Source organism: Phyllostomus hastatus, unplaced genomic scaffold (assembly GCF_019186645.2).
Source record: "Phyllostomus hastatus isolate PE091 unplaced genomic scaffold, TTU_PhHast_1.1 phas_scaffold_1674, whole genome shotgun sequence".
In the NCBI taxonomy this organism is placed as follows: Eukaryota; Metazoa; Chordata; class Mammalia; order Chiroptera; family Phyllostomidae; genus Phyllostomus; species Phyllostomus hastatus.
Genome location: NW_025334011.1, coordinates 14,558,890 through 14,584,199, shown reverse-complemented (window position 1 = coordinate 14,584,199; position 25,310 = coordinate 14,558,890). Strand labels below are relative to the sequence as shown.

The window sequence follows — 25,310 nt, the reverse complement described above, 5'->3', positions numbered from 1 at the left end:
CTGGAAAGTTCTAGCATTTCATTTAACTGCAATGATTGAAATTGCCACTTGGGTTTTTATGGTGGATGACAAAATTTCTCAATGTACACAAATGTAATTCTTTTTCTTTGGAAGCAGACGTTCCAATAAAATTTTTTCATGTAACTTTTCTGTTACCTTTTAAATGTATTTGTAATTCTGTGCAAAGGAAAGGGATATTGCCTTTTGAAGAAAAAATTTTGATATTAATACTTAACATTATTTAGAAGAACAACTTTTAATTGATGAATAATACAGTTTATTATTTATTGATTTTGTGCATGTATACAGAGACAGGTATGGCTAGATAGGAAAGATGACAATATTAACTGAAATGCAGAATAATAAAGTGATAGGTTGTGTAAGCAAATTATTTAAAACCATATCTCTGTATTTTTTTCTTGGTTATTTTGCATTGTCAGTAGAAGGTTTTTTAAAAATCCACAGATGAGGTGAAATCTTTAGAAAGCCATTGTTAATAGTGTTAACTCTTCTAACCCTACTAGAATATCAATAAGCAAATCAGAGTTTAATATAACAACATAAAAATGAAGAACTCATTAAGAAATTATCACCATTTCTTAGTTAATGATGGAGAGTAAAGGCAATGAAAAGGATGTAGTCAACAATTGTGTAACATACAGGTATACAATTTAATATTATTATATGCCTTTAATACACTTTTTCAATAGCTTTGTTTGCTCTGTGATACAATCTTAAAATTTTCTCATTCATAGTTTGTAAAACAAAATACAAAACTCATTAAAACTCACAAACTGATCAGAAAAGTTTTTATGAAGACTTTTTAGAAAAGTTTTTAGAAAAAATACTTTATTGTCTTACTCATGTTCCAGATCAGAGACTAGAGACATGGCACCTAAATGCAAGGCATGACCCTGGATTGCATCCTGGAGGGATAAAAATGGCTGCAAAGAACATTATTGTGAGAACTGATGAAATTTTAATATGGCCTCTTCATTAAAAAATATTGTATCAACATTAAATTTACTAACTTTGAAAATCAAAATGTGGTTTTGTATGAGAATGCTGTTTTCTTAGAATATACAAACTGAAGTATTTATGGAGAAAGGGACACAGTATCTCTAACTTTACTGTCAAATGGTTCAAAAGATAATATCTATATAAATTTATAAACATCTATCTATCAAGAGAATGTGAATGATAAAGTAAATACTGTAGAATGTAAATAATTAATGAATCTGGCCCTGGCTGGGGGGCTCAGTTGGTTGGAGAGCTGTCCCATGTACCTCAGGGTTGCTGGTTCAATGTCAGTCAATGCGTATTATAACCTAGCTTGTGAGTTCAATACCTGGTTGGGTTGTGTGCAGGAGACAGCAGATTGATATTTCTCTCTCACATCAATGTCTCTCTCTTTCAGATCAATAAACATACCTTCAGGTGAGGATTAAAAAAATCAATGAATCTGGATAAAAAACATATGGGATTTTTTTATATGATAAATTTGACCTGTGACATTTCATAAATTTAAGATATATGGTGTGTTACTGTGATATATTTACATATTGTAATATAATTGTTATCAAAGGAATATTTATCACTTTATGTCACTGGAGCACAACATTATTATCTATATTTGATATACTGTACTTTAGCTCTCTTTGGCTTATTTAGTATTCATTACCAGTTTGTATCCTCAGCCACCATTAGTCTTATTCCCCCAATCTCCCATTAGCTGGTAATACCTGCTGTTTTATTCTCTGTTTTTTACAGGTTTGACTTTTTTAGATTCCCTGTATAAGTGATATCATGGAGCGCTTGTCCTTCTCTATCTGACTTATCCCATGTAGCATTATGTGCTCAAGTTTTATCCATGTTGTCCACATGGCAGGTCATCTTTTTTCATAGCTGAGTAATATTCCATATTATAAGATATATAATATATAATATATATACACAAGGGGACAAAATTAAGAATTTATTTATAAAATATTGTGAATTTATTCTTATGTGTTTAAACTTCAATCACCTTCAAAGCATTCTCCATTTGATGCAATACACCTATTGAGACATTTTTTCCACTGCTCAAAACAGTTTTTGAACTTGTCATTTTTGATGCCTTTTAGTGCTTCTGTCATTTTTTGTTTCACCTCTTGCACTGGCAAAACGTTTTCCTTTGAGGACTTTTTCCATCTGGGGAAACAAAAAATAGTCACTCAAGGTGAGATCAGGTGAATAGGAAGGGTGGGGCATGGGGGTAATGCTGTTTTGGTCAAAAACTGCTGAACTCTCAGTGCAGTGTGGATAGGTGCACTTGTACATCATGAAATGGAGAAATGCTTGAAAGGATCTTGAAAAAAATTCACTGAAGCCAAATGTAGCTTCTCACAATGCCAGCTGGTACACTGATACAGAGATGGGTTCCTAGGAAACTCACCTAATGGGGGAAGCCTGTACTATAAGGGGCCCGCCCTTCAGAAGATAATTCTGGGGTTTTTGGGGGCCCCTCCTCATATATCATATACACATATCATGTTGTGAGTCCTATAGGGTATTATTTAATCATTTTTTGAGTCCTATGGGATATAATGTAGAAAGCTCTGTCCTTAATTTTAGTTTTTTTAAGCATTAGAAATCAGGTCTCTGCCCTGCTAGGGTGGCTCAGTTGCTAGGATCATCATTCCACAAAATGGAAGATCGCAGGTTCAATTCCTGGTCAGGGCATATGCCTGGGTTGCAGGTTTGTTCCCCAGTCAGGGCACGTGCAACAGGCAACCAGTCGATGTTTCTCTCTCACATCAATGATTCTCTCCCTCCTTTCCTCTCTCTCTAGAATCAATACAAGAAAAAAAAATTAAAAACTAAAATAAAAAGAAAGAAATCAAGTATTTGACTTTTGGTTTTGTTTTCTCTATTTTACCACTTGTCTCCCTTACAGAACCTCATCATTTCTCACAGTCAGATAACATTAAGGCAATGTTAAAGAAGAAGTTTCTTATTTTAGCACATTAGTATTTGATATTTGTGAGTTGGTGTAGTGCTACTTTAAGCAAAAAGAATAAAATATGATCATAATTTATTTTCTAACAAATTGCCTTTTTTCCATGAATATTGAAACATTCATTTAACCAATATAATTTAGTATTGTCCATATCAGAAAATATATAATGGTTTGGAATTATGTCAGTTTCCAACTTTATATCTAGCTGCTACTATTTCAGTGATGTAATACCTGTTAACTATTATTTCTGTCACACCTGAGAAAGATGATGAAGTATATGTGCTTTTTTCATTGTATGTCCTGCAGTCATGTTTTTATTTTATGGCCCACTATGTTGGGTCTTTTGTTTGGGTCTGTTTGTAATCTAAGTTGCAAAATAAAGATATTAAACCATTGTTTTATTCTGAGGGAAAACACAGTTTAACTGTGTACAGCATACAGATCTATGAAATGCCAACAGTAAGCAGAGTAGGAGAACAGAGCCAAGTAAGATAGTTACAGGGGCTGGGAGCATCAAGAGGAGAAGTGAACACAGAGTGGAACAGTCATGAGAAGTTCTCTGTGATGGTGTGGATCTGTGGATAACAGGTTTGTGAAGAAAATAACAGGCCGGAGTAGGTACATTTAAGTCCGGCTTTGAACAGTAAGAATGGAGTATTCAATAGGACTATCCGAAATTCTTGTGTTTCTGAATTCTACTTCCTATTTTCTGCTTGAGTAGGTTGAATCTAGATAAATAACTCAGTCTCCATAGTAAGTCAAAATTGGGGTACATTGCAATCAATATGAAAGAAACTTGATTTACATGAAAACCAAAATATCAATGTAGAGGGGGCCATAATTAGGAAATATAGATGAGCAACAATATGAATTAGTGAAAGAAATGTTTATCTTTTGGTCATAATGAAGAAGTTATATCACAGTCTAATTTAGAAAAAAGATTTGTAGTAAGAGAAAGAAAGAAAATAGTTTTTTTGTTAATTATATCAATTTAATGCACACAAACTAAATTTCAGAAAGAATGTACTCCATTTTTAATTTCAGAAGAAATTTCTTTTGTTTTTTTTCTTATTTTTAAATGTTTGGGTGTATCTTATGGAGAGGAAACAATTTATCTTAAAGCCAAATATTTAGACTGTCGCAGAATGTCTTAGGGTCTCTGACAATTCTCTACAAATATCAGTTATTGAATTTAGCAAAATATGAAAAGAAAAATTGTTTTGCCCTTTTTGCTAACATTGAAATAAGGATTATTTTTTGGTGATGATTTAAACTTATTGTACTTCCAGATCTTAAAAAACAGATTTGGGCAGTTTGATCAATTTAGCTTGTTACTAAACAGAAAAAAGGGGGTTCAGCTGCCTGCCACCACAAAATCCAAACTTGTGAGGCAGGTGCTGATGCAAAAGGGAAGAGGTTTGATTTGTAATCTGGGAGAGTGGCAGACTCTCAAAGCTCATCTGTCCACAAAACCAAGACAAATGACCTTTATAGTTGTTTCTGAAAACCCTTCCCCGTTCCTCCTCCCATTATATCCTCCCACCTCCTCTCTGGTTATCGTCAGTTTGTTCTTAATTTCAATGTCTCTGGTTATATTTTGCTTGTTTGTTTTGTTGACTAGGTTCCACTTATTTTCAGGAATAACTATAAAGAACACATAGACAAAACTAAGATGGGGTGGGATCAGGGGTTCGAGGTGGGGATGGTACTTGAGCAACAATTAATGAAAGAAAACCAGACAAAGTCCAACCATCCTCAGCAAGACCAAAACAAAAGCAGAGCCAAGAGTTCCTTCTCCATTTTAAAGTACCATCTTTTGGAATCTGCAGGAGGTTGCTAAGTGATCATCTAGGTAGCTTAGCTTCTTCTAGGTTGCTTCCTATTTCAGGCTCCTTCCTGGAGGCTATGGACCATGTGGCTGCTAAGGCCACAAGGTTGCATGCTCCCAGGAAAGAGCACGTGGACACATTGGCAAATGGCTTCATGAGGTTGGGGTGTGTGTGTGTGTGAAAGAAAACCAGACAAAGTCCAACCATCCTCAGCAAGACCAAAACAAAAGCAGAGCCAAGAGTTGCTGAGGATGGTTGGACTTTGGTTTTCTTTCATTAATTGTTGCTTTCATTAATTGTTTGTTTTGCATATGAAGTTATGGAAAGAAATAATACAAAACACTTTAAAATATGAGTCAGAGCCTGGGAAATTGGTGAAGAGCCCTAGGAGTCTTCTCTCAACACACTTATTCTCTTGATAAACTGATTCAGTCTCATAGCTCTAAATGCTATCTAAATGCAATGATCTTTATATATTTATATTAAGTACAGATCTCTCTCTTCCAAACTCCAGACTTATATGTCAAGATGCCTAATCAATATCATCAACTTGGGTCTCTAGTAGACATCCTTAACCAAACTCGAGTTCAAACTTATGATCCTGTCCAAAAACTTCTCCATAAGCGACCTTCTCCACCTTGGTTGATAGTCACTTCATTCATCTTTTAGTTCATGCCAAATACCTAGGAGTCACCCTGGACTCTTTTTCTCTCATTCTACAGCCAACTCATTAAATTTCCACTAATCTCCTTGCTTCTTCCCTTACCCCTTACAGTATATTCTCTGCACAACCAAAGTAATCCTTTTACAACATAAGATATGTCATGTTATTTCCCTATACAAGACTCTGCCATGGCTCTTTTCAGTGACCCTCCAGTGGCCCACAGTGTCCTTTATGATCTGGCTCCATTACTTCTCTGACTTCATCCATGGCAACACTGAGACACACTCATTCTACTCTAGCCACACAGCCTCTCTGAACTTCCTCCTATGTGCCAGGTATGCTCCCACCTCAGGACCCTTGTGCTGGCTGTCTCTTCCACCTGTAATTCTCTTCACTTACAAGTCTTACCCTCAGCACCTCTGATGTCCCTGACCTTGCTCCACTAATTTTTCCTCTTGGCGCTTCTCAGTTTTAACATATAATATTATTTACCTATTATATTGATTGATTGTTGTCTATTTCTCCCAATACATCATAAATTCCACAGGCATAGAGATCTCTTCCTGTTTTGTTTACTTATCTCCCTAAAACAGTGCCTGACAACATAATTTGACACTCAGAAAATAGTTGCTGAGTTGAATAATAATTTGTTTCTATCAAATGCTATACAACTTGAGGTACTATTTTCTCAGTTCTTTTTATCTCATACCTCTTTCTGTTGAAAGATGAGGAAATTGGGCAAAAGTAAAATAATGATGCAAAACAAGTCAGGGATAGTTTAGGTTCTCTACATTTATTAGAAAGGAACCATAAATGTGGTTTCAAGCAAAAAAGAACTTTCGAATTTTGATTGATTACAAACGTTTGAAAATTTTATAAAGGACTTGTTAAATGTATCTAAAATGTGACTGAGATTGCTTGCCATGATCATATGTTACAAAAAAATAATAGTATGCAGTTAACATACTGCAGTATTTTTCAGGTTTGAGTGATTCAAAGTGCTAAAAAGTCTCTGCTTGTAACATCTTTGAAAACTATACCTTTGTAGATACAGGTGAATTTTTCAAGTTTCATTTGTGTTGAAAGTAAGTAGTATATACTGCTTGACTTATACATAGCAGGGAGCTTTTTAAAACAATGAGAAAATATCCGCCTATTTAGCTAATGCAAGACAACAAAGACTGGGTTAAAAGGAACTATTTCACAAAACAAATTTTTCATACTTTTTTTTACTAACTTTTTTTGGTAGATCTTCTTTTATTTATTAAAAAAATGTTTTTATTGTTGTTCAATTACCTTTGTCCCATTCCCCCCACCCCACATTGCTCTCTCCTGCCCTACCTATGCCTCCTCTTCCACATTCAACCACTCCCCGACCCCGGTTGGCCTTGTCCATGGGTCCTTTATACATGTTCTTTGATGACCCTTCCCCTTGTTTCCTCTGTTATCCCCCTCCCCCACTCTGGTCACTGCCAGTTTGTTCTTTATTTCTACGTCTCTGGTTGTATTCTGCTTGCTTGTTCATTTTGTTGATTAAGTTTCACTTATAGGTGAGATCATGAGGTATTTGTCTTTCACCTCCTTGCTTATTTCACTCAGCATAATGCTCTCCAGTTCCATCCATGCTGTTGCAAAGGGTAGGAGCTCCTTCTTTCTTTTTGCTGTGTAGTATTCCATTGTGTAAATGTACCACAGATTTTTGGTTTGATTCTGATTATGGTAGTTAGGTTTGTTTGAGAATTGTTTGTTTATACTTATTATAAATCACTGTTCTCGATCACCAATGTCCAGCATCTGTAAAACTTTTCTTTTTAGTATTTTGTCTATTTTTTGTTGTTGTTTCTAATGGTAAAGTAAATTTAATCCCTATTTTGCCATCTTGGCCAAAAAGGGAAATCCCAGTCTCTCTCAAATCTGATCTTAGAGCTTTTGTCATTTTTGTCATTTTTATCAGACTATCTGAATCCTTGACAATGTTCTTTACCTAAGGTAAATACCATATGATCTCACCTATAAGTGGGACCTAATCAACAAAACAAACAAGAGAGGAAAATAGAGCCAGGGACATAGAAATAAAGAACAAACTGACAGTAACCAGAGAGGAAGAGGGATGGGGGTAATGGGGAAAAGAGTGGGGAAGGGTCATCAAGGAAAATGTACAAAGGACCCATGGACAAAGCCAAAGGGGGGTAGGATTGAGTGTGGGAGGTGGGCATGGGTGGGGTGAGAGAAAGTGGTGCCAGGAAAATGGAGACAACTGTACTTAAATGACAATAAAAATAAATACATTTAAAAAAAAGAAAAAATAGGACAATGACCCTTTCTAGCTTCACTTACATGACTATTCAGTTTGTACTCAAGAGAGTTAATTCATTGTTTTCTTAATATCCAAGGCTTTCACACTTCATAGCTTTTAACTTGTACGCCCTGTCATTCCTCAATGTGTCTGCATTACATACCTGTTTTTTGTATCTTCAAATACTACTTGGCCCTCTTACTTTACCTACTGCTATCTCTATTTCCTGAAAATATTGAACTACTTTGCTTAAAAGCAGATGTATTTTTGTTTTGCCTCAGACTGGGAATTCATGCCCTACATCTAACTCTTCTTTCTGCTGTGGGACACCACTGAAGTCATGGCACAGGATGAAGGAAACTGCTCTGGACTAAGTACTTAACCCAGAAAATATATGGTAGCTAATGACTCTGGAAGCCACCCTTGATCGATGTGAAATGTTCATGATGGACAAATGTTTCTATCTTTAACCCCTTATTATACTCAGGCTCAGGAGGTGAGCAAATACTGCAGCTCCATTACACAGCCTTGCATTGGCTTCTCCTTTTTCCCTGCAATGTCACTGTCACAGTCCTCTTTGCTATTCTCTTTCAACTGCTCCATCCTCCCCATTTGTTTCTAGGCTACTGATAATTGTGAAAATTGAAAAACTGCCTTGACCAGATCTACTAGTGAATCATACTGTCTTATCCTAACTGGATTTTCTACCAAGTGATCCAACTAGTCATGTTGTATTACATTGCTGCCTTACTCTTTCATGTCTTTATTCCAGAATTGACCTTCTTCAGTCTCAACCCATATTCTTACCTGAGTTGTTGAGAAGTATAAAACATTATACAAGACTAGCTGACACATTTTATTTCTTCTACTTCAAAATGGTTTTCAGCTCACCCTTCCTCACTATAAAAACTACTTTAGAACAATCTTTAATCCACTTTTACTTATTTCCAGTGTTAGAAGTAATCAATATTCCTAGAGTTAATTTCTTCAACTGTGCTCTTGATTATACCCAACCCTAACTTCTTGAGTCTTTTCTTAGTCTTCCCATATTGTCCCTTAGTTTCCAATGCCTTCCTTTGCTGACTGCAGCTATATTCAGCTCTCACTCACAATGCAAAGATACAAAACAAAACACTCCAAATCCTTTTATTGATCTAATTGTTATTTTTCACTTTTTTATCCCCTTTCTCCCCCTTCTCTCTGCACCCCACCACCCCATCCCCAATTTAGTTCATGTCCATGGGTCATACACATAAGTTCTTTGGCTTCTCCTTTTCTTATACTATTCTTAACCTCCCACTGTCTCTTTTGTGCCTACCTATTATGCTTCTTATTCCCTGTACCTCTCCCCCCATTCTCCCTCTCCCTCTCCCCACTGATAATCCTCCATGTGATCTCCATTTCTGTGATTCTGTTCCTGTTCTAATTGTTTGCTTAGATTTTGTTTTTGGTTTTTTAGGTTCAGTTGTTGATAATTGTGAGTTTGTTATTTTTCTGTTTATATTTTTGATCATCTTCTATTTCTTAGATAAGTTCATTTAACATTTTATATAATAAGGGCTTGGTGATGATGAACTCCTTTAACTTGACCTTATCTGAGAAGCACTGTATCTCCCCTTTCATTCTAAATGATAGCTTTGCTAGATAGAGTAATCTTGGATGTAGGCCCTTGCCTTTCATAATTTGGAATACTTCTTTTCAGCCCTTTCTTGACTGTAAGGTTTCTTTTTAGAAATCAGCTGATAGTCTTAGGGGAACTCCTTTGTAGGTAATTCTCTCCTCTTCTCTTGCTGCTTTTAAGATTCTCTTCTTATCTTTAATCTTGGATAACTTAATTAGGATGTGTCTTGGTGTGTTCCTCCTTGGGTCCAATTTCTTTGGGACTCTGTCAGCCTCCTGGACTTCCTGGGAGTTTATTTCCTTTGCCATATTGAGGAAGTTTTCCTTCATTATTTGTTCAAATAAGTTTTCGATTTCTTGCTCTTCCTCTTCTCCTTCTGGCACCACTATGATTCAGATGTTGGAATGTTTAAAATTGTCCCAGAGCTTTCTGAACCTCTCCTCATTTTTCTGAATTCTTGTTTCTTCATTCTCTTCCAGTTGGATGTTTTTTTCTTCATTTTGTTTCAAATCCTTGGTTCCAGTCCCAGTTTCCTTCCTTTCACATTTGGTTCCCTGTATATTTTCCTTTATTTTACTTTGTATAGCCTTCATTTCTTCCTTCATTTTGTGACTGAGCTCAATCATTTCTGTGAGCATCCTGATTACCAGTGTTTTGAACTCTGCATCAGATAGGTTGGCTATCTCCTTGTCACTTATTTCTTTCTCTGGGGTTTTGATCTGTTCTTTCATTTGGGCCATATTTCTCCCTCTTGGTGCAACTGTTACGTTGTAAGGGGCAGAGCCTTAGGACAAGGCAACCCTCTTTTCTGCATTGTGGTGCTACATGTGGGGGAGGGGTCAGAAAGAGAACAATGCCACTTTCTGGCTCTGCTCTAGCCTCACTTTCCATCACTTCCCTCACTTCCCACAAATGGACTGTCCCCTTTCAGATGCTGATTTGCAGGTGGGTGGGTTTGTATACATTCTAGGACCCTGTGGGTCCTAGACCCTGTGGGTCTCTCTCACGGACTCTCCTGAGAGTTTCTCCCCCTGCCACAACTCCCGCAGATTTTTACATCCAGAGGTTTTGAGTCTTTAGTTTCCCACACTGAAACCCTGGGTTCTGTGGTCTGTCTTGCTTCCCAGTTGTTCTTCCCAGTTTATTGCCCCACAAATGTGGGACTGACCGGTCCACCAGCCACCTCCTTGGCTGTGCATCCTCCCTGCCCCAGATGCTTGTCTCCACCTCTCCTACTGTTCTGGATGAATGTTTCTTTAAATCCTTGGTTGTCAGAATTCCATGAAGTTTAAATTTCTGGCAGTTCTGATTGTTTTTTGTTTTTAAATTTGTTGTCCTTCTTTTGGATGTGTGAACAAGTGAAGCATTTCTTCCTATGCCTTTCATCTTGGCCAGAACTCCTGGGCTACTTGAAGAATTATGGAGGAGACATCCTGCGTATAGTTCTAATTGTTATTTTTATTAATCAGAGCTTTTCTAGCTTTTTTCATTCATTAGAATATTTATTGAAATAATATTCTACTTTATCATGTTTATTCCTTATGATCTGACAACCTAATTTCATTCTACCATTCTTTGGAAACTACTGCCTTAAAGGTCAAGGAAGGATAAAATAATCATTAAACCTCAGAGCTTTTACTCAGTTATCATCTTTGTTCACATTCCAGCATGTTCCAGTAAATCCAAGTTGCCTTTTATGACATTATAAAAACTTCTGGCTGTCTAAAATTCTTCCTGTTTGCATTCCCTTATCAATACCTCACTGACTCCCAGAGCTCTCTGCAGCTTCTTTCACTCATACTGATCCTTTTCATACAGTCTAGTCTTATATTATTTCTCACTTCTTATTGTATATTTCTCTTGGACAGTTGGACCTCAAATTTAATTTTTCTAAAATGGAGCTTATTCTTGCCACTCCCTCCCTCCCTACCTCAACTTTTTCTTCTAACTTTCCTGTTGTTGTTGTTTTTATCAAGTAGTGCCTTTCTTTAGGCATCAATAGGTTCCTAGTTCCTCTTTGTAGCTTCCGTACTTGGAGAAAAAGAGAAAGCTAGGCACTGTTGTTACAGAACAGACCTAGGCCGGGGGTGGGGTGGCGGAACGATATGCTATTGCCAAATGGACCCACCCTTGTGCTCTGGGGGCTCCCCACCTTGTACCAGGTTTGCCTTGCCTGCCACCAGGGAAAGACATCTCTCAATGCCAGAGACTGGTGAAAATGAAAGGGATTATTTATTTGAAGAGTTATACAAACTTAAGAGTAATGACTTAACGTCTTCATTGAGATCCCAAAGTCCTTTAGAATACTCACAATGCACAGTCCTTCTTTCCCCCTCTGCCCAGTCCAGAGGATTGTATCTCAGAAAAAGAAATAGAAGTCTGTTGTTCTTCTCTGCCCAAGCCCTGTGGTCCCAAAAAGATGCTGCATGGCTGCCACGCCTGGGTTTAAATCCCAGTGCCAATCTTCCTCTGACGCACCATTTCCAACTCCTCCCACAATTGGCCACAGCTGCCAGCATTCCCATATTTTTCCAGCTTTACTGGGCTGCCATAGTAAGTCCAGACAGGTGTGGCCCTGTGGTGTGGAGACAATCATCTCCAAGCTCTTATGCAGGCTCTGTAACCAGGGGGAGTTGCCTCCCAGTTACATTGTGGGTTGAAGTCACTCCCATCTCCCTTGGCTCAAAGCATGGCCACAGCTGTTTAACATACCTATGAAACCAGTTAAAGGTTATAGATATGTTAAGTGACCGTTCTAGAGGTTATCTGCAAAACTGTTGCTATTCAAAACAACTCTCAATGGCCCTGCTCCATGCGTCCCATCCCCCAGCTCAGACTTGTAGGGGTGAGGACATCCTATATATATATATATTTTTTTTTTTTTCTAATACTTCCTGGACACCAAGTTCTGGACCCCATTACAAATCCTTATTTGGGGCCTCCCCCTTAGCTGTACTCTATTACATTGTGATTTACAGGGCGGGGCAAAGTGGGTTTATAGTTGTGAGTATGTAAAACAGTTTATCCTTGTATTATTTATTCATTATTATATTATTATCCATATGAAAAACTGTAAGCCTACTTTTGCCCCACCTTGTACATACATCATTTCATTTAAACCCCACTGCAATTTGTATTTCATACATTGTATACTAATGTTACAGAGCAACAAGTTGGGGGGGGGGCCTAGGACAATATACTATTACCTGAAATGAACCCCTCAGGTTCATTATGTCTGCCACCAGAGGAAAGAGATCTCTCAATGCCCAAGATTCATGAAAAGGAAAAGAAATGTTAATTTAATGCTACAGACTTAAAGTAGTGACCTAATGTCTTCATCAAAATCCCAAAGACTCTTAAAACACCCACAAACACACACAGTCCTTCCTTCCCCCCTTTGCCCAGTCTGGGGTACCATATCTCAGGAAAAGAAATAAAGGTCCGTGGCTCAGGCAGTGCCTGGTTCTTCCCAGTAATCTATGCTCGGCTGGCAGGACTTCCTCGGTTCCCAGCACCATCGGCTGTGTTGCTGGGATCTCCAGCTAAAGCTGCGTGGTGATTCTTCTCATGGCTGCACAGGGGAGGGGGTTATCCCCTTACTCTGGCCAAAGCACATGGTTCTCCTCACTGCCACAGCCACATGGTCCCTCTCCTTACATGGCTGCAGGAGTCTCCACTCAGCCAAAACTGCATGGTTCTCTCTCCCCATGGCTGCTATGTCTGGGGTTTTAAATCCCTGCACCAATCTTCCTCTCCAGCCCCATTTTTGACTCCTCCCACACTTGGCCTCACATTCCAGAACTTATATCCTTCCAGCTTTACTGGGCTGCCATTGTGGGTCTGGGCAGGTGCAGCCCCATGTCATGGAGCCAATCTTCTCCAAGCTCCCATGCAGGCACTGTAACTCAGGGGACCTGCCTCGAGTTACATCTTGGTGGGGAAGTTACTTCCATTCCCCTGGCTCAGAGCTTGGCCACAGCTACTTAACATATCTATGTAACCAGCCAAAGGCCATAGATATGTTAAATGACCACGCCAGAAGTTAGCTGCAAGGCTGTTGCTATGCAAAACAGCTCTCAATGGCCCTGCTCCATGTGTCCCTTCCCCCAACCCACACCTGTGGCGGGGTTGCGGGCGGGGGGGGGGGAAGCGGGATGAGGACACCCTAATATTTCCTGAACACCTTGAGTTCTGGACTGCACTTCAAATCCCTATTTGGGGTCCCTCTCTTGGCTGCACCCTGTTACACTAAGAACCAAAGTGGTCAAGCGAGTTGCCTAATGCCATAGAGTTGTCTATAGATGGGAACCACATCTGCTGGACACTGAAATCCACATACTTTTCACTCTGCAGCAGAATGATGGCTCTTAAAAAAAAACAATATATTTGGAATCATCAAAGAAATATTCAATTGTTTTTGCTGTTATAATTATTAAGAAAATAAAGCAGACAAATATATTTTAGAAGAATTGTGAACCTTTAATAAGAGGGGAAAGCAATAAAGACTTTCTGTTAAATTTTGTGTTATTAAAATACTGTTAACAAGAATAACCATTTTCTCAAATTCCTCAATCAATCAAGGTTGTACATACCAAACTATGTGGTTGTGTGATATACTAAACTGAGTGTATATTCAATAACGTTTTTCGTGTTGAAATACTGAGTTCAGAGTTGGGAAATAGGTGTTTTTGTTTGTTCATTGGTTTTACTACATGGTGTGAATTGGATGATTGTCAGTGCTATATTCAACAACTAAAGAGATCTTTACCCCGGTGCTTCAGAGCTCTGTTTGATAGCTGAGATAGAACAATCTAACATTAAAGGGAGGGCAATAGCAGCATTTAGTTAACAGTGAGGCAATCCCATGGGTATGCAAATTGAGAAATTACATAGTAACTTATAAGTATGGATTGTACTCAGGGCAATGGATTTACCATCATTATGCAAATGAACACTGAATAGTGGTCTATTAAGTACCATTTTATCCAATTTAGACCTAATGAACTTGGTAGATGAGATTCCTGCTGAATTAAGGAGTAATCAAAGCCTCCTTTTGGATTTTTTTGTCATCTAGGTCAAGTAGTTCCAAGTAGTTGTGTATATTTGTTTGTTGCAGAAAAGATACAGCTTCCATATCTTGCCTCTGGTTAATTCCTTAAGAAATATTTATGGAATATGATTTGTGTCATAGAGGGTATCTGTTGGTGAGTGGTAGATAATGATATAAAGAACTTAGAAAACTATTTGCTGCCTTTAAAGAGTTCTATTTCCATGTTTGCTAATTTTCCTCAGTTATTCTGAGTGATGCTTTTTTTTTAAAAAAATCAAATGGATAAAAAGAATTTTGTTTGAGTCTAAAAGCAAAGTAACTCTCTTCTCCAGCAAGAAGGTTGACAAAGGTCTTTAATAAAAGGAAAAAGAATGAAAAGGTGAAGATGTGTTTTGACTCTGTACTCAGTCTCACCTGCCTCAGAGGTGCAATGACACTGTGGTTTTATTTGGAACTTTCAGGAAGGGGTCCGGATCACCATTTTGCAGAAAGTACAAAAGATGTGTCAGAAGAAGCCCATGTCTGCCTACCCTGCAGGGAGGGCTGCCCCTACTGTGCTGATGACAGCCCCTGCTTTGTCCAGGAGGATAAGTATTTGCGACTTGCTATCATCTCCTTCCAAGCCCTGTGTATGCTGCTCGACTTCGTTAGCATGCTGGTGGTCTACCGCTTTCGCAAAGCAAAGGTAAACCCAGGTACCCTGGTTATGATCTTCTTTTTTTTATTATAAAGTGACCTCTTCATTTTTTAAAGCATTTGAAGTTTTCCAAATCCTAGTGGCTTCTCTATTAAGCAGAAATCTGTATACAATGGGATAGGACTAGAGTATGAAAGTTATATTTTTAGTTCTCTAGAAGAAATAGGGACTAAAATATGAAACTTGATTACAACATTTTCTTCTACAGAAGGTTTCCCTCTATTTAGCCCAGAGCTTGAGTTCTTCATTATCTTAAAGGACTCTCTTTTACATCATCTCTTTGGCCTCTCAAAGAACTTACTGTGCCAGTGCCCAATATATTGTTAATTTTTTTTCACATCTAGAAAGCTTTGTGACATTTATTATATTTCATTTTTATTTCTTCCAGCCATATTGGAATATGGTAAATAGACCAATATATTTTTGAGCAGATTATACTTTGAAGAATGAATTTATTCATGACCTTATATTAGGTCTTGCATTACTGTCCCAGAATAATAGTGCTATTGCAAAGAGCTTGTATAGCTTTTGAGAGAGCTTGTCTCTTGGTTCAGTTCTGAGAAATCAAAGAGTAGTATAAGCATTTGTATGCTTCTCAGCCAGGGGTGGATGAATGCTCAAATGTTCAGGACAAAGCTTTCTGGGGAGCTGTCTGCCGTGGGTCATCTAGTTAATTCTGTGAAACCAGTGCTGTACCAGAATTTATGGTTCTTTTGCTTTTGGAAACTCATTTTGCTGTTGGAAAGAAAATAAAAATCTAAAGTTTCTACATTTTCTGAATTTGTATGACCCACTGTGTTAGCAAAGTTGTACAGATTGGTTTGGAGTTCATTACAGAGATCGTTGAAAGTATAAATTGTTCTAGTTAGAAATTTTAAAAAAAAGAAAGAAAAAAGCTTTCTGTGAATGGCATCTATTACAAAGCTTTGAGTAACATTTAGAAAAAGAAACCAACAAACACTATTGAGATTCAGAGAGAATGTACCCATTATGCTAATGTTATAGACTTTAATAGTTATTTTTAAATTGTTTTTAACATGAGCATACAACATAAGTTAAAATCAGGCTTTAAGTCAGCAAGAAAATGCAAACAGGAAAATTGTTCTTAATTTAACCAATAATTATCTTTCTATTGCAACAAAGTATGTGTTAAATTGTACACATAATAAAGTAGTAGGCAAGTAGAGTTGAGAAATATCTAACCACAGTTACCTAGTAAAATTAATTGGTTTTTTAAAAACCTGTCACTTCTAGAACAGGTAGAATTGAAAGGATTATTTGATAACCTGCTCCAAAGTCTTTCTATGTAATATAATTCATTTACAGTGTATAGCACATAGTTCTTTATACATTTTAATTGACTTTTCTCATTAATGAGTGCTTTGCTAAATGGAGTTAGTGATATGTGATGGGTAGAATGTTACATAAGATAAAAAGAAAACTAAGATCATTCTTGCTAGATTGATATCTTAATCTATGTCCATGTTAATTAACATTTCCAAAGTTATTAACTTTGTTAATTTCTCTGTATCTTCATAGGAAATGCTACTTTTTGGCACTATCATGAGAATATATATTTTTACATACCATTTGCTGAAATTTCTTTAAATATAAACTAGTTGGAATACATAAATTAGACATTATCTAGGTTAAGACAGACACCTCTGGAAGAATCAATGAGTTTTCACTGATTGTGACAAAATATAAAGGGGGGTATATTTAGAAAATTAGTTAATAAGGTCAGTAAACATAAATAAATTTGTGATTCCCGGGTTTCTATCTAGAAATATGACAAAATTTCAGAACTGGAATGGAGCAACCTCTTATTTTTAGAAAAGAAAACCCAGCCTCTGAGAGATTTTAAGTTGCCCATGTGATATTTGTATTTAGTCTTATTCCAGCACACAGAATAAACAATTCTAGAAGATTAAACATGTAAGTGATTAAATTGGGGCTAAATGAAAATAAAGATAGGAAAATGTAGTTGAAATCAAGGGTGGGCTGTAGATGTGAAATGGATTCTGCAAGGGCAGGTGTACTGTTCTAGCCCAGTGCTAGAAAGAAATTTTTTTGTTTGTTTTATAAAAGCAGTGCAAAGAGGAGAAAAAAAAACAAGTTGTGCGTGAGATATAAACTAACCAGTCCCTTAGGTGAAACCTGAATATTCCTAGCACTAAGTCTTAAAAGAAGTTTCTTAAATGGATTCTTATACAGAGAATACTGTTAAATGTAGCAAATCATAAATGGTCCTTTCTCATCTCATCCAGAATCAGCCTGCAAAACCCCTTCATCAAGTAGGACTCTAAACAGTTTCTATGCATGAAATTCGTTTGCCAACCTGGATCCAGAAAAAGGGATGACTGCAAAATCTTCACATAAACTTTCTTACATATAGTTGCTCTCGATGAGTTATCAAAAGGTACTCACTGAGTGCCACCCAATTTGAGATTATAATCCCTGTCAAGATTGGATAGCAGCTTTTCCATATTTCTATTGTGGGTGAAGCTGTGTGATAAAATAAATAATATAACATAATATAAAAACATAGCATATATTATGTGTAATATATAATTAATATATAGTAAATGAAGTTAGAAATACAGTTGACATGTACTAATGAAGGCTGAGGCATCTAGTTAGATACACCTGGGAGAGAAGTTCCCTCTTCCATCTACATGGAGACATCCTGAGGGAGAGCGCAGAAACACGTGGTTAGAGCCTGAGCTAGAATCTGCAGCTTGTTCCCTCTTTCTTTTATCCAGCATGTCAACTGTATTCTTTAATCTAGTTTCACCAGAATTCATGGTATATAATATCTTAGATACTTTTAGTGCTGGCCTATATTTTATTTAGGGTCCAATAGAAATAGATCATTTGGAAATTTAGGCCTCTTTTATTTATATTGGACTTTTTTGTGAATCGACAAATAAAAGCCATGGCAGTGTCAAACCTTGCCACTGATCCTGTACATCTAGAAAGCATGCAAATATGCCAAAATGGTAACAGATAATTCTCTGTTCTGAAAGAAAATATTAAGTGATCGTATCAAAAGACATAAGATGATACAGAAAGTCATGTCTTTCAGTTGTACTGTTCTTCCAGGGAAGTCTGAAAGTTATGAAAACTTTAAATGAGGTTTAACAAAGTCAAAATATCAACTTTGTAGCTGGCTAGTACCAACAATCATTGGTCAAAGATTATTTTAACATTTTATCATAGTAAAAAACACAAAATACATTCCATTTTATTTTGGGATGAGACTTGTGGTATGATGCCACAAAGGGCAAGTTAAATTTCACTCTGCACAAACACTTAGGGAACTAATTACATATGTGTTGGTGTGTCCTTGGTTAAAGATGAAATCTGTCAGTAAACTGTGAATGCTTTTCAACCCAGTGAGTTCTTCTAAAACAACAGCAATTTTAAAATAGTATTTTAAAGATCTTGAACATTAAATATTTTGAAGTTGTTTTACATTTTTCACCAAATATGACAAGTAACATACTTTTCTGTTAGCTATTCTGAGAAAAGAGTATGGTTTCTCACAGCTTAAAAATGTCAAATGTTAGTACAACTCATTTTCAAATGAAATTTCAAGGAGAAAAGATTCCCTAGAAGGCAGAGTAAGGACTTGCACATCATTGCACAACCATCACGACTGGTCATTTCCAGAACTTTGTTTTTATCATCCCAAACCTAACTCTTTTTTTTCATTTCAAGTTTTTAATGAAAGCTATATATAAGATTACATTATTCCTGAATCTTCTCAATTGTTTCTTCCTTGCATTTGCCCTTTTCCTCCCCTACTTGGCGAGATTTGGCTTTATGTTCTAGGATCTCTTTGTGGTGTTTGTCCAGCTTCAGTCTGGTGATGGCTACCTTGGTGGGATAAATGCCTGCATGGACAGTTGTCCCATTAGCTTTCCCCTGCTGCACTTGTTCAGTGTAGGTGACACGTTTCTTCCTGTAAACCTGGGCTACTTTGCCAATTTGCTGCTTTTTGTAATGTCCTCACACAACCCGAACTTCATCGTCCTTTCAGATGGGCATGGATGGTACATTGTACTTCTGTCTCAGCTCTTTGGAAAGAGGAGAAGACATAATCTTCCTGCAAATGTGGGAAAGTACATTGAAATGCCCTTTTGTGGTACTTCCTCCGGTCAGAAGTCACAAAGGGCCCGAACTTCATTTTGACCACTGGCACCTCTGCAATGGCTGCAAAGTGGAAGAGAGCCCAAACCTAACTCCTCACTGGTTAAATAACTCCCCATTCCCTTAGCTCCTGGTGACCTCTCTTCTTCATTCTGCCTCTACAAATTTGTCTTTTCAGAGTACTTTCATATAAGTGGAATTGTACACTTATTTGTCCTCTTGTGTTTGGCTTATTTCACTTACTATAATGTTTTAAGTTTGTCTGTGTTTTAATGTATATATCAGAACTTGATTTCTTTTAACTGTTGGATAATATTCCATTGTATGCATTTGGCACATTTTGTTTATCATTTCATCCATTGGTAGACATTTGGGTTATTCCACCATTTACTATTGTAAATGACACTACCATGAACATCTGAATACAAATATCTGCTTGAGTCCCTGCTTTCCATTGTAACCTATGTGAGGGGTTGCTAAAGCCTACGGTCAGTCTGTGTTTCACTTTTTGAGGACCCTCCAAGCTCTTTTCCACAAAGGCCAGACCATTTCATATTTTCACCAAAAATTCATGAGAGTTTCAGTTCCTTCATATATTATTCTTACATCCTGTTATTATATCCAAAATCTTCTTATTCAATGTCTAGTGTTAGTGACCTAAGATTTGAGAGATTAAATATTCTGCTGCTAACTATCCTTTCTCTTTAAAGTGATGGATTTTAATCATCATACCTGATATTATTTGCATAATTTTTCTTTATTTTTCTGTTTTTTTCCTTTTTATTGAATTTATTGGGGTGACACTGATTAACAAAATTACCCAGGTTTCAAGTGCACAGTTCGACAGCACATCAACTTTACACTGTGTGTGTGTTCACCACCCTCTGTCAAGTCTCTGTCCATCAGCACATATCCACCCTGTACCCTTGTCCACCTCCCCCAACCTCCCTCTGTAGTTTTTTCCATGAAATACATTTAAACATATGTATGAAAAAAGCCTCAAATGCTAAGCTTGAAAGCCATAGAAGTATAATCATGCTCTCTGAATTAACTTTCAAACGATCTTCCCTAGGACAGAAGAAATCTGATAATGTCAGCCACAGCATTGCATTTGGTGCAGGGCAGAGAGTGATCAAGGAAGTGTGGAATAAGCCTTCCCATTCCAAGCATCAACACCCTTACATCTAAAGTGTTAAGGTTTCATATATTTAGCTCTTGAAAGTTTTCCAGCCTTTAAGAGCATCCTATTTAAAATAAAGGTACTGTTTAAGTAGGATTAGTTGTCATTTTAATGATAAGTGAACTTGACTAAAATGTGATTGCCACCTCCTGTCAGTTTATTGGAGCACTATGTTATAAAAGGTTCTGAGCCAGTAAGTGGATTTATTCTGAAAGGTGATTGTTATTGGTTAAATTTAACAGCCATATATGTTAGCAGGGAAACTAATTATATACCTACCATATAATTGCCATTCCTTTTCTGGAAGTTTCAGACTCGGGGAAATAGCGAGGAAAGAACAACTACTAATAGAGGATATGAAGGGTCTTGGGGATAAGCATGGCTCTGAAACTGTTTTGTCTAGGGTTAGCCCACTCCTCAGAGAATTACATCAAAATCTAGTTTCTACAGGTGAGGAACTGCTATAGCCAGCAAAGATAGAACAAATATATCTCAGAACTATCCTATTCCATAATTTACTAGCCAGTTCTCAAGTATTTGGAACTTGACATAGCCTGGAATGTATTTTGACAGGTGCTTTCCCCCAAATATATGAAGGCAAATGTATTTCAAATAAAATGTAATGTGTTCAATTCTTATTAACTTTTTTATTTTCTTCTGACAAACACGTGTGGTATATGTTACTAAAAGTGCCAGAAGAAATTTGATCTTAAAAATTATGACCTCCATTTCACACACAACAAGCATCCCCAAGTGTCTTTTGTCAATAAGAAAGTATTTTATGAGCTCTTAGTACAGCTCAGTCCCCAGCTTGGATTTAGAATTTAAAATCTTTTCTTTCTCTTGTTACTTTAAAAATTATTTTGCTCATGTGTAGGTTACTCTTTGTTAAAGCTACCTTTATTAGCAATTGGGAATGTCTACTCTTTTGGTTTTCATGTCATTAAGTATAAGCTTCAGAACTAAATATTACATTTAAACAATTAAAATTAAAAGGCAAATTAGAAAAAGTATTTTGGTATAATAGTAAAGCATTAACATTCTTAATCTAAAAACAAACAGACCCTCTTAGGAATCAATATGAAATAGACAAAAAAAAAATAGAAAAATAGGCAAAGAACATTTGAAATTAAATAAAAGAAATGAAATTGTATAATGTGATATGGTATAACTTTGGATTTATGGAATCCTTATAGTCCCCAGGTAAGATGGTATTATCCTTATTTTATATTTGAATAAACCAAAATGTAGAGAATTTTAAAAGCCAATCCAATGTTACTTGGGGAAGCTATGATTAACATTCAGGTCTGTTCAACTGTATAGCTCATTATAGCTCTCAACTACTTTGCTGTACTATGTCATGGTTAAAGGGAAAAACTTATCTTAAACTCTAAAAAGTAGACCTAGCCAACCCACCCCTATTTTAATAATCTAAGTTCTAGGCCTACATGCTTTCTTCTAACTTCCTCATTCCCTTATGCTTTACTGAAACTTATATGTCCTATGCTTCATTTTTGCTAGGTATCTGCTAGTTAACTAAATAAATCAAGTGTCTATGTGGCACCATTTAATTTTTTTGTAATTTTACTGAATTTTTTGAGGAACATTAGTTAATAAAATTACTATGTAGGTTTCGGGCATACAATGGCACCATTGTAATGGCTTTATATAGTCTTTGCTCTGCTCATTGTGTTACTACACAGTTTGGCATTTTAATGGCATCCTTTAATGACTTAACCCAAGGAGCAACTCATATATGAGGCCTGTCTGGAAAAAGTCCAACCATTGTTAATATCATAAGAATGGTTTTTATGACATCCATGTAACCTTGCAGCCAAGGAGAGTGGACTGCATGGAATATGCATGTGTAAACAATGATAACTTCACTGTACTAGTCAGTGGGGATAGTAGATGCTGTTGAGTGAGCATGTGTACTGTGTGGCCATCACATTCAAAATGACTGAGTGAGTAGAGCAACAAACCTGCATCAAATTTTGCATGAGGCTTGAACATTCCTCTGTGGAAACTATCAGATGATTCAAAAGACTACAGCTATGGGCAACTGGTGATTGGCAGCTTTATTATAACAATGAGCCCACTCATGCACCATGTCTTATGCAGAGATTTTTTGGCAAAACATAAAATCGCCCAGGTGACTCAGCCCCACTACAGCCCAGATTTGGTGCCCTGCAACTTCTGGCTTTTCCAAAAACTAAAACCACCTTTGAAAGGGAAGAGGTGTCAGACTGTTGATGAGATTCAGGAAAATACAATGGGGCAGCTGATGGCAATTGGAAGAACTGTGTGAGGTCCCAAGGTGACTACTTTGAAGGGGACTGGTTGTCATTGTCCTATGTACAATGTTTCTTGTATCTTGTATCTTCTTCAATAAATGCCTCTATTTTTCATAGTACATGGCTGAATACTTTCTGGACAGACCTTGTATGTAATGGCTTAGGGGTATGTGTGTGGATGTATGTAGATGTATACAAATGTCAGGGTGGCAATAAGGGTTCATATGGGGAGAAAGAGGAGAGTGCAGAAAAATAGTTTAGCTGAAGGGTTTCTTTCTGTGTTTCTTCAAAAAAATCATTTAAATAACCACCTGTTGTAGCTGGTAGCAGCTGTACTAACTATGAGTTAATGAATAACTGAAGAGATGACAACATACTTGTATATGCCTTATGAGACATAAAATGCTTAATGATTACCGAAGTTCCATTCCTCTTCTGAGGCACTTACATTTACTTATGCTTATTTGAATGGTAAAGCCAGTTATTTGTCAAGTATCTGCAAAATAACTTTTTAAAAATTAATGTATTATATACTGAATTTCTTATTTGAAAAATATTATGAGGCCAATCTTTTTCTTCAGATTTTTCAGATCTTCATTTTTAAAACCCATTCAAATATTATGTAATCAAAAGACTTTGTGTAATCATAAATTATGCCTTTATTAACTATTTGTTCATGAATATTTAACTAGGTTAACAAAGATGATTTTGATACCGGGTTGCCCAGGAGAGGCTCACAAGCTAAGGAGGAAATGAATATAAATAAATAGAGGATATATGAAAACATGTTCTAAGTGTGTTGAATACTTGGCATGGCAGTAGGGAATAGTGATTAAGGTCATAGACTTTAAAGTTTGTCTGTCCTGGTGCCTCTTCTGGATTCTCAAATAAGAGCTCTTAAACTTTAGGTAAATTACCAACCTCTGTTTTTCTGTTTCCTCCTCTGTAATGTGTCGATAATAAATCTAATCTCATAGGGCTATGGTGAAGATAGAAATGTGTGGAATCTTTATAGACTTATTATAATTAATGATCTATGAAATATTCTTAATAAATGTTAGCTATTAGTAGGGGGTATGTACTGATATTATAGAAGCATAAAAAGTGGCTAAGGGGTGATCTGGGAACACTCAAAGAAGAAGTGGCACTTGAAAAGAATTTTGAAAAATGAATTTCATTGGTCAGACTGAAAGGAGGGAAGAAAATAAGCTAGGCAGAGAGGCACATATGCACAGATACTAGAGCGCACATGACACATTGAGGGTACACAAATATTTCAGTATGGGTCCAGAAAAGCCTGGCTAAGCATTTGGTCTTCATTCTATAGGGAGCTGAGATAAATTGTGGAGGTGGCTAACGATGTTAGACATTTGGGTCTGGCACCAGAGAAATAGGTTTGTAAGTCATCTATTCATTCATTCAGTCAGTGTTTTGGGGTTTTTTATTTGTAAGTATACTAATTTCCCAGTCATTGTTTTTAGATGGTAAACAAAACAAGCATAGTATTTGATTCTATGGATGAAGTTTATATAATCTTGGTGTAAAGATAAGTGAGTACATAAATTAATAAATGCCAATACTAATAAGTACTATGAAGGAAAATAAAAAAGTAAAGTGAAAGTAGAATAGTAATGGACTTTTTTAGGAAAACTTCTCTGTGGCAGCATCCTTCAATCATTCTGAGGTCTGAAGGATAAACTGGGGTGGAGGGTTGGTTGGGAAATAGGGATGGGGGAGTATTCCAGGAAGAGCAATTCACATCTGTGAAGGTGCTCAAGTGTGAAGAAGCTTGGAGTGTTACAGGGACTAAAGGAGGCCAGCATGGGTAGCAAACAGTAGCAAAGTAGGAGAGTGAAAAGAGTAATTTCGAGGGACAGTCAGTTGCCATTCATTCAGAGGTCCATAAACCAGGGTAGAGTTTCATTTCATTTGACATGCAATAACAATTTACTGAAGGATCTGAAGCAGGATATAAATTATCCCATTTATGTATTAAACTAATTTTTCTAGTGCTCTGTGGAGAATTAGTAAGGGGTAACTGTAAAAGTGGGAAAAAATGATGTCTATTGAATTAGTCTGGATTAGAGATAGTGGTGGCCATGGGGTTGGAGAGGAGTGGCTAAATCTGAGATACACTTGGAGATAGAGCTGACAGGATTTCGTGATAAATATGATGTGAGAGGTGAGGAAGAGAGGAAAATTAAATTTGATTCTTTGAGGTTTGTAGCTTGAGGAACTAGGTAAAGGAAGATTTGTGCTATCTACTGAAATTAAGAAAGTGTGAGCCCTGGCTGGAGTGGCTCAGTGCATTGAGCACTGGCCTGTGAAGCAAAGGGTCACTGATTTGATTCCCAGTCAGGGCACATGTCTGGGTTGCGGGCCAGGTCCCCAGTGGGGAGCATATGAGAGGCAGCCACACATTGATGTTTCTCTCCCCCTCTTTCTCCCTCCTTTACCCTCTCTCTAAGAGTAAGTAAATAAAATCTTTAAAAGAAAAAGAGAGTGTGAAATAATGGAAAGAAAATGGTT

General features: G+C 36.9%; 1 protein-coding gene and 1 pseudogene across 1 annotated transcript in view; one reads left to right on the top strand and one right to left on the bottom strand.

The window, feature by feature from the left end:
• GPR158 (G protein-coupled receptor 158) overlaps nt 1-25,310 on the top strand; it is a 358,403-nt gene that overhangs the window by 191,712 nt on the left and 141,381 nt on the right. The window contains exon 4 of the mRNA XM_045858176.1: nt 14,920-15,143. Within this exon, the coding sequence (XP_045714132.1) occupies nt 14,920-15,143 (224 nt within the window). The remainder of the gene's footprint in view (nt 1-14,919; nt 15,144-25,310) is intronic.
• On the bottom strand, nt 18,906-19,389 carry LOC123831322 (annotated as a pseudogene).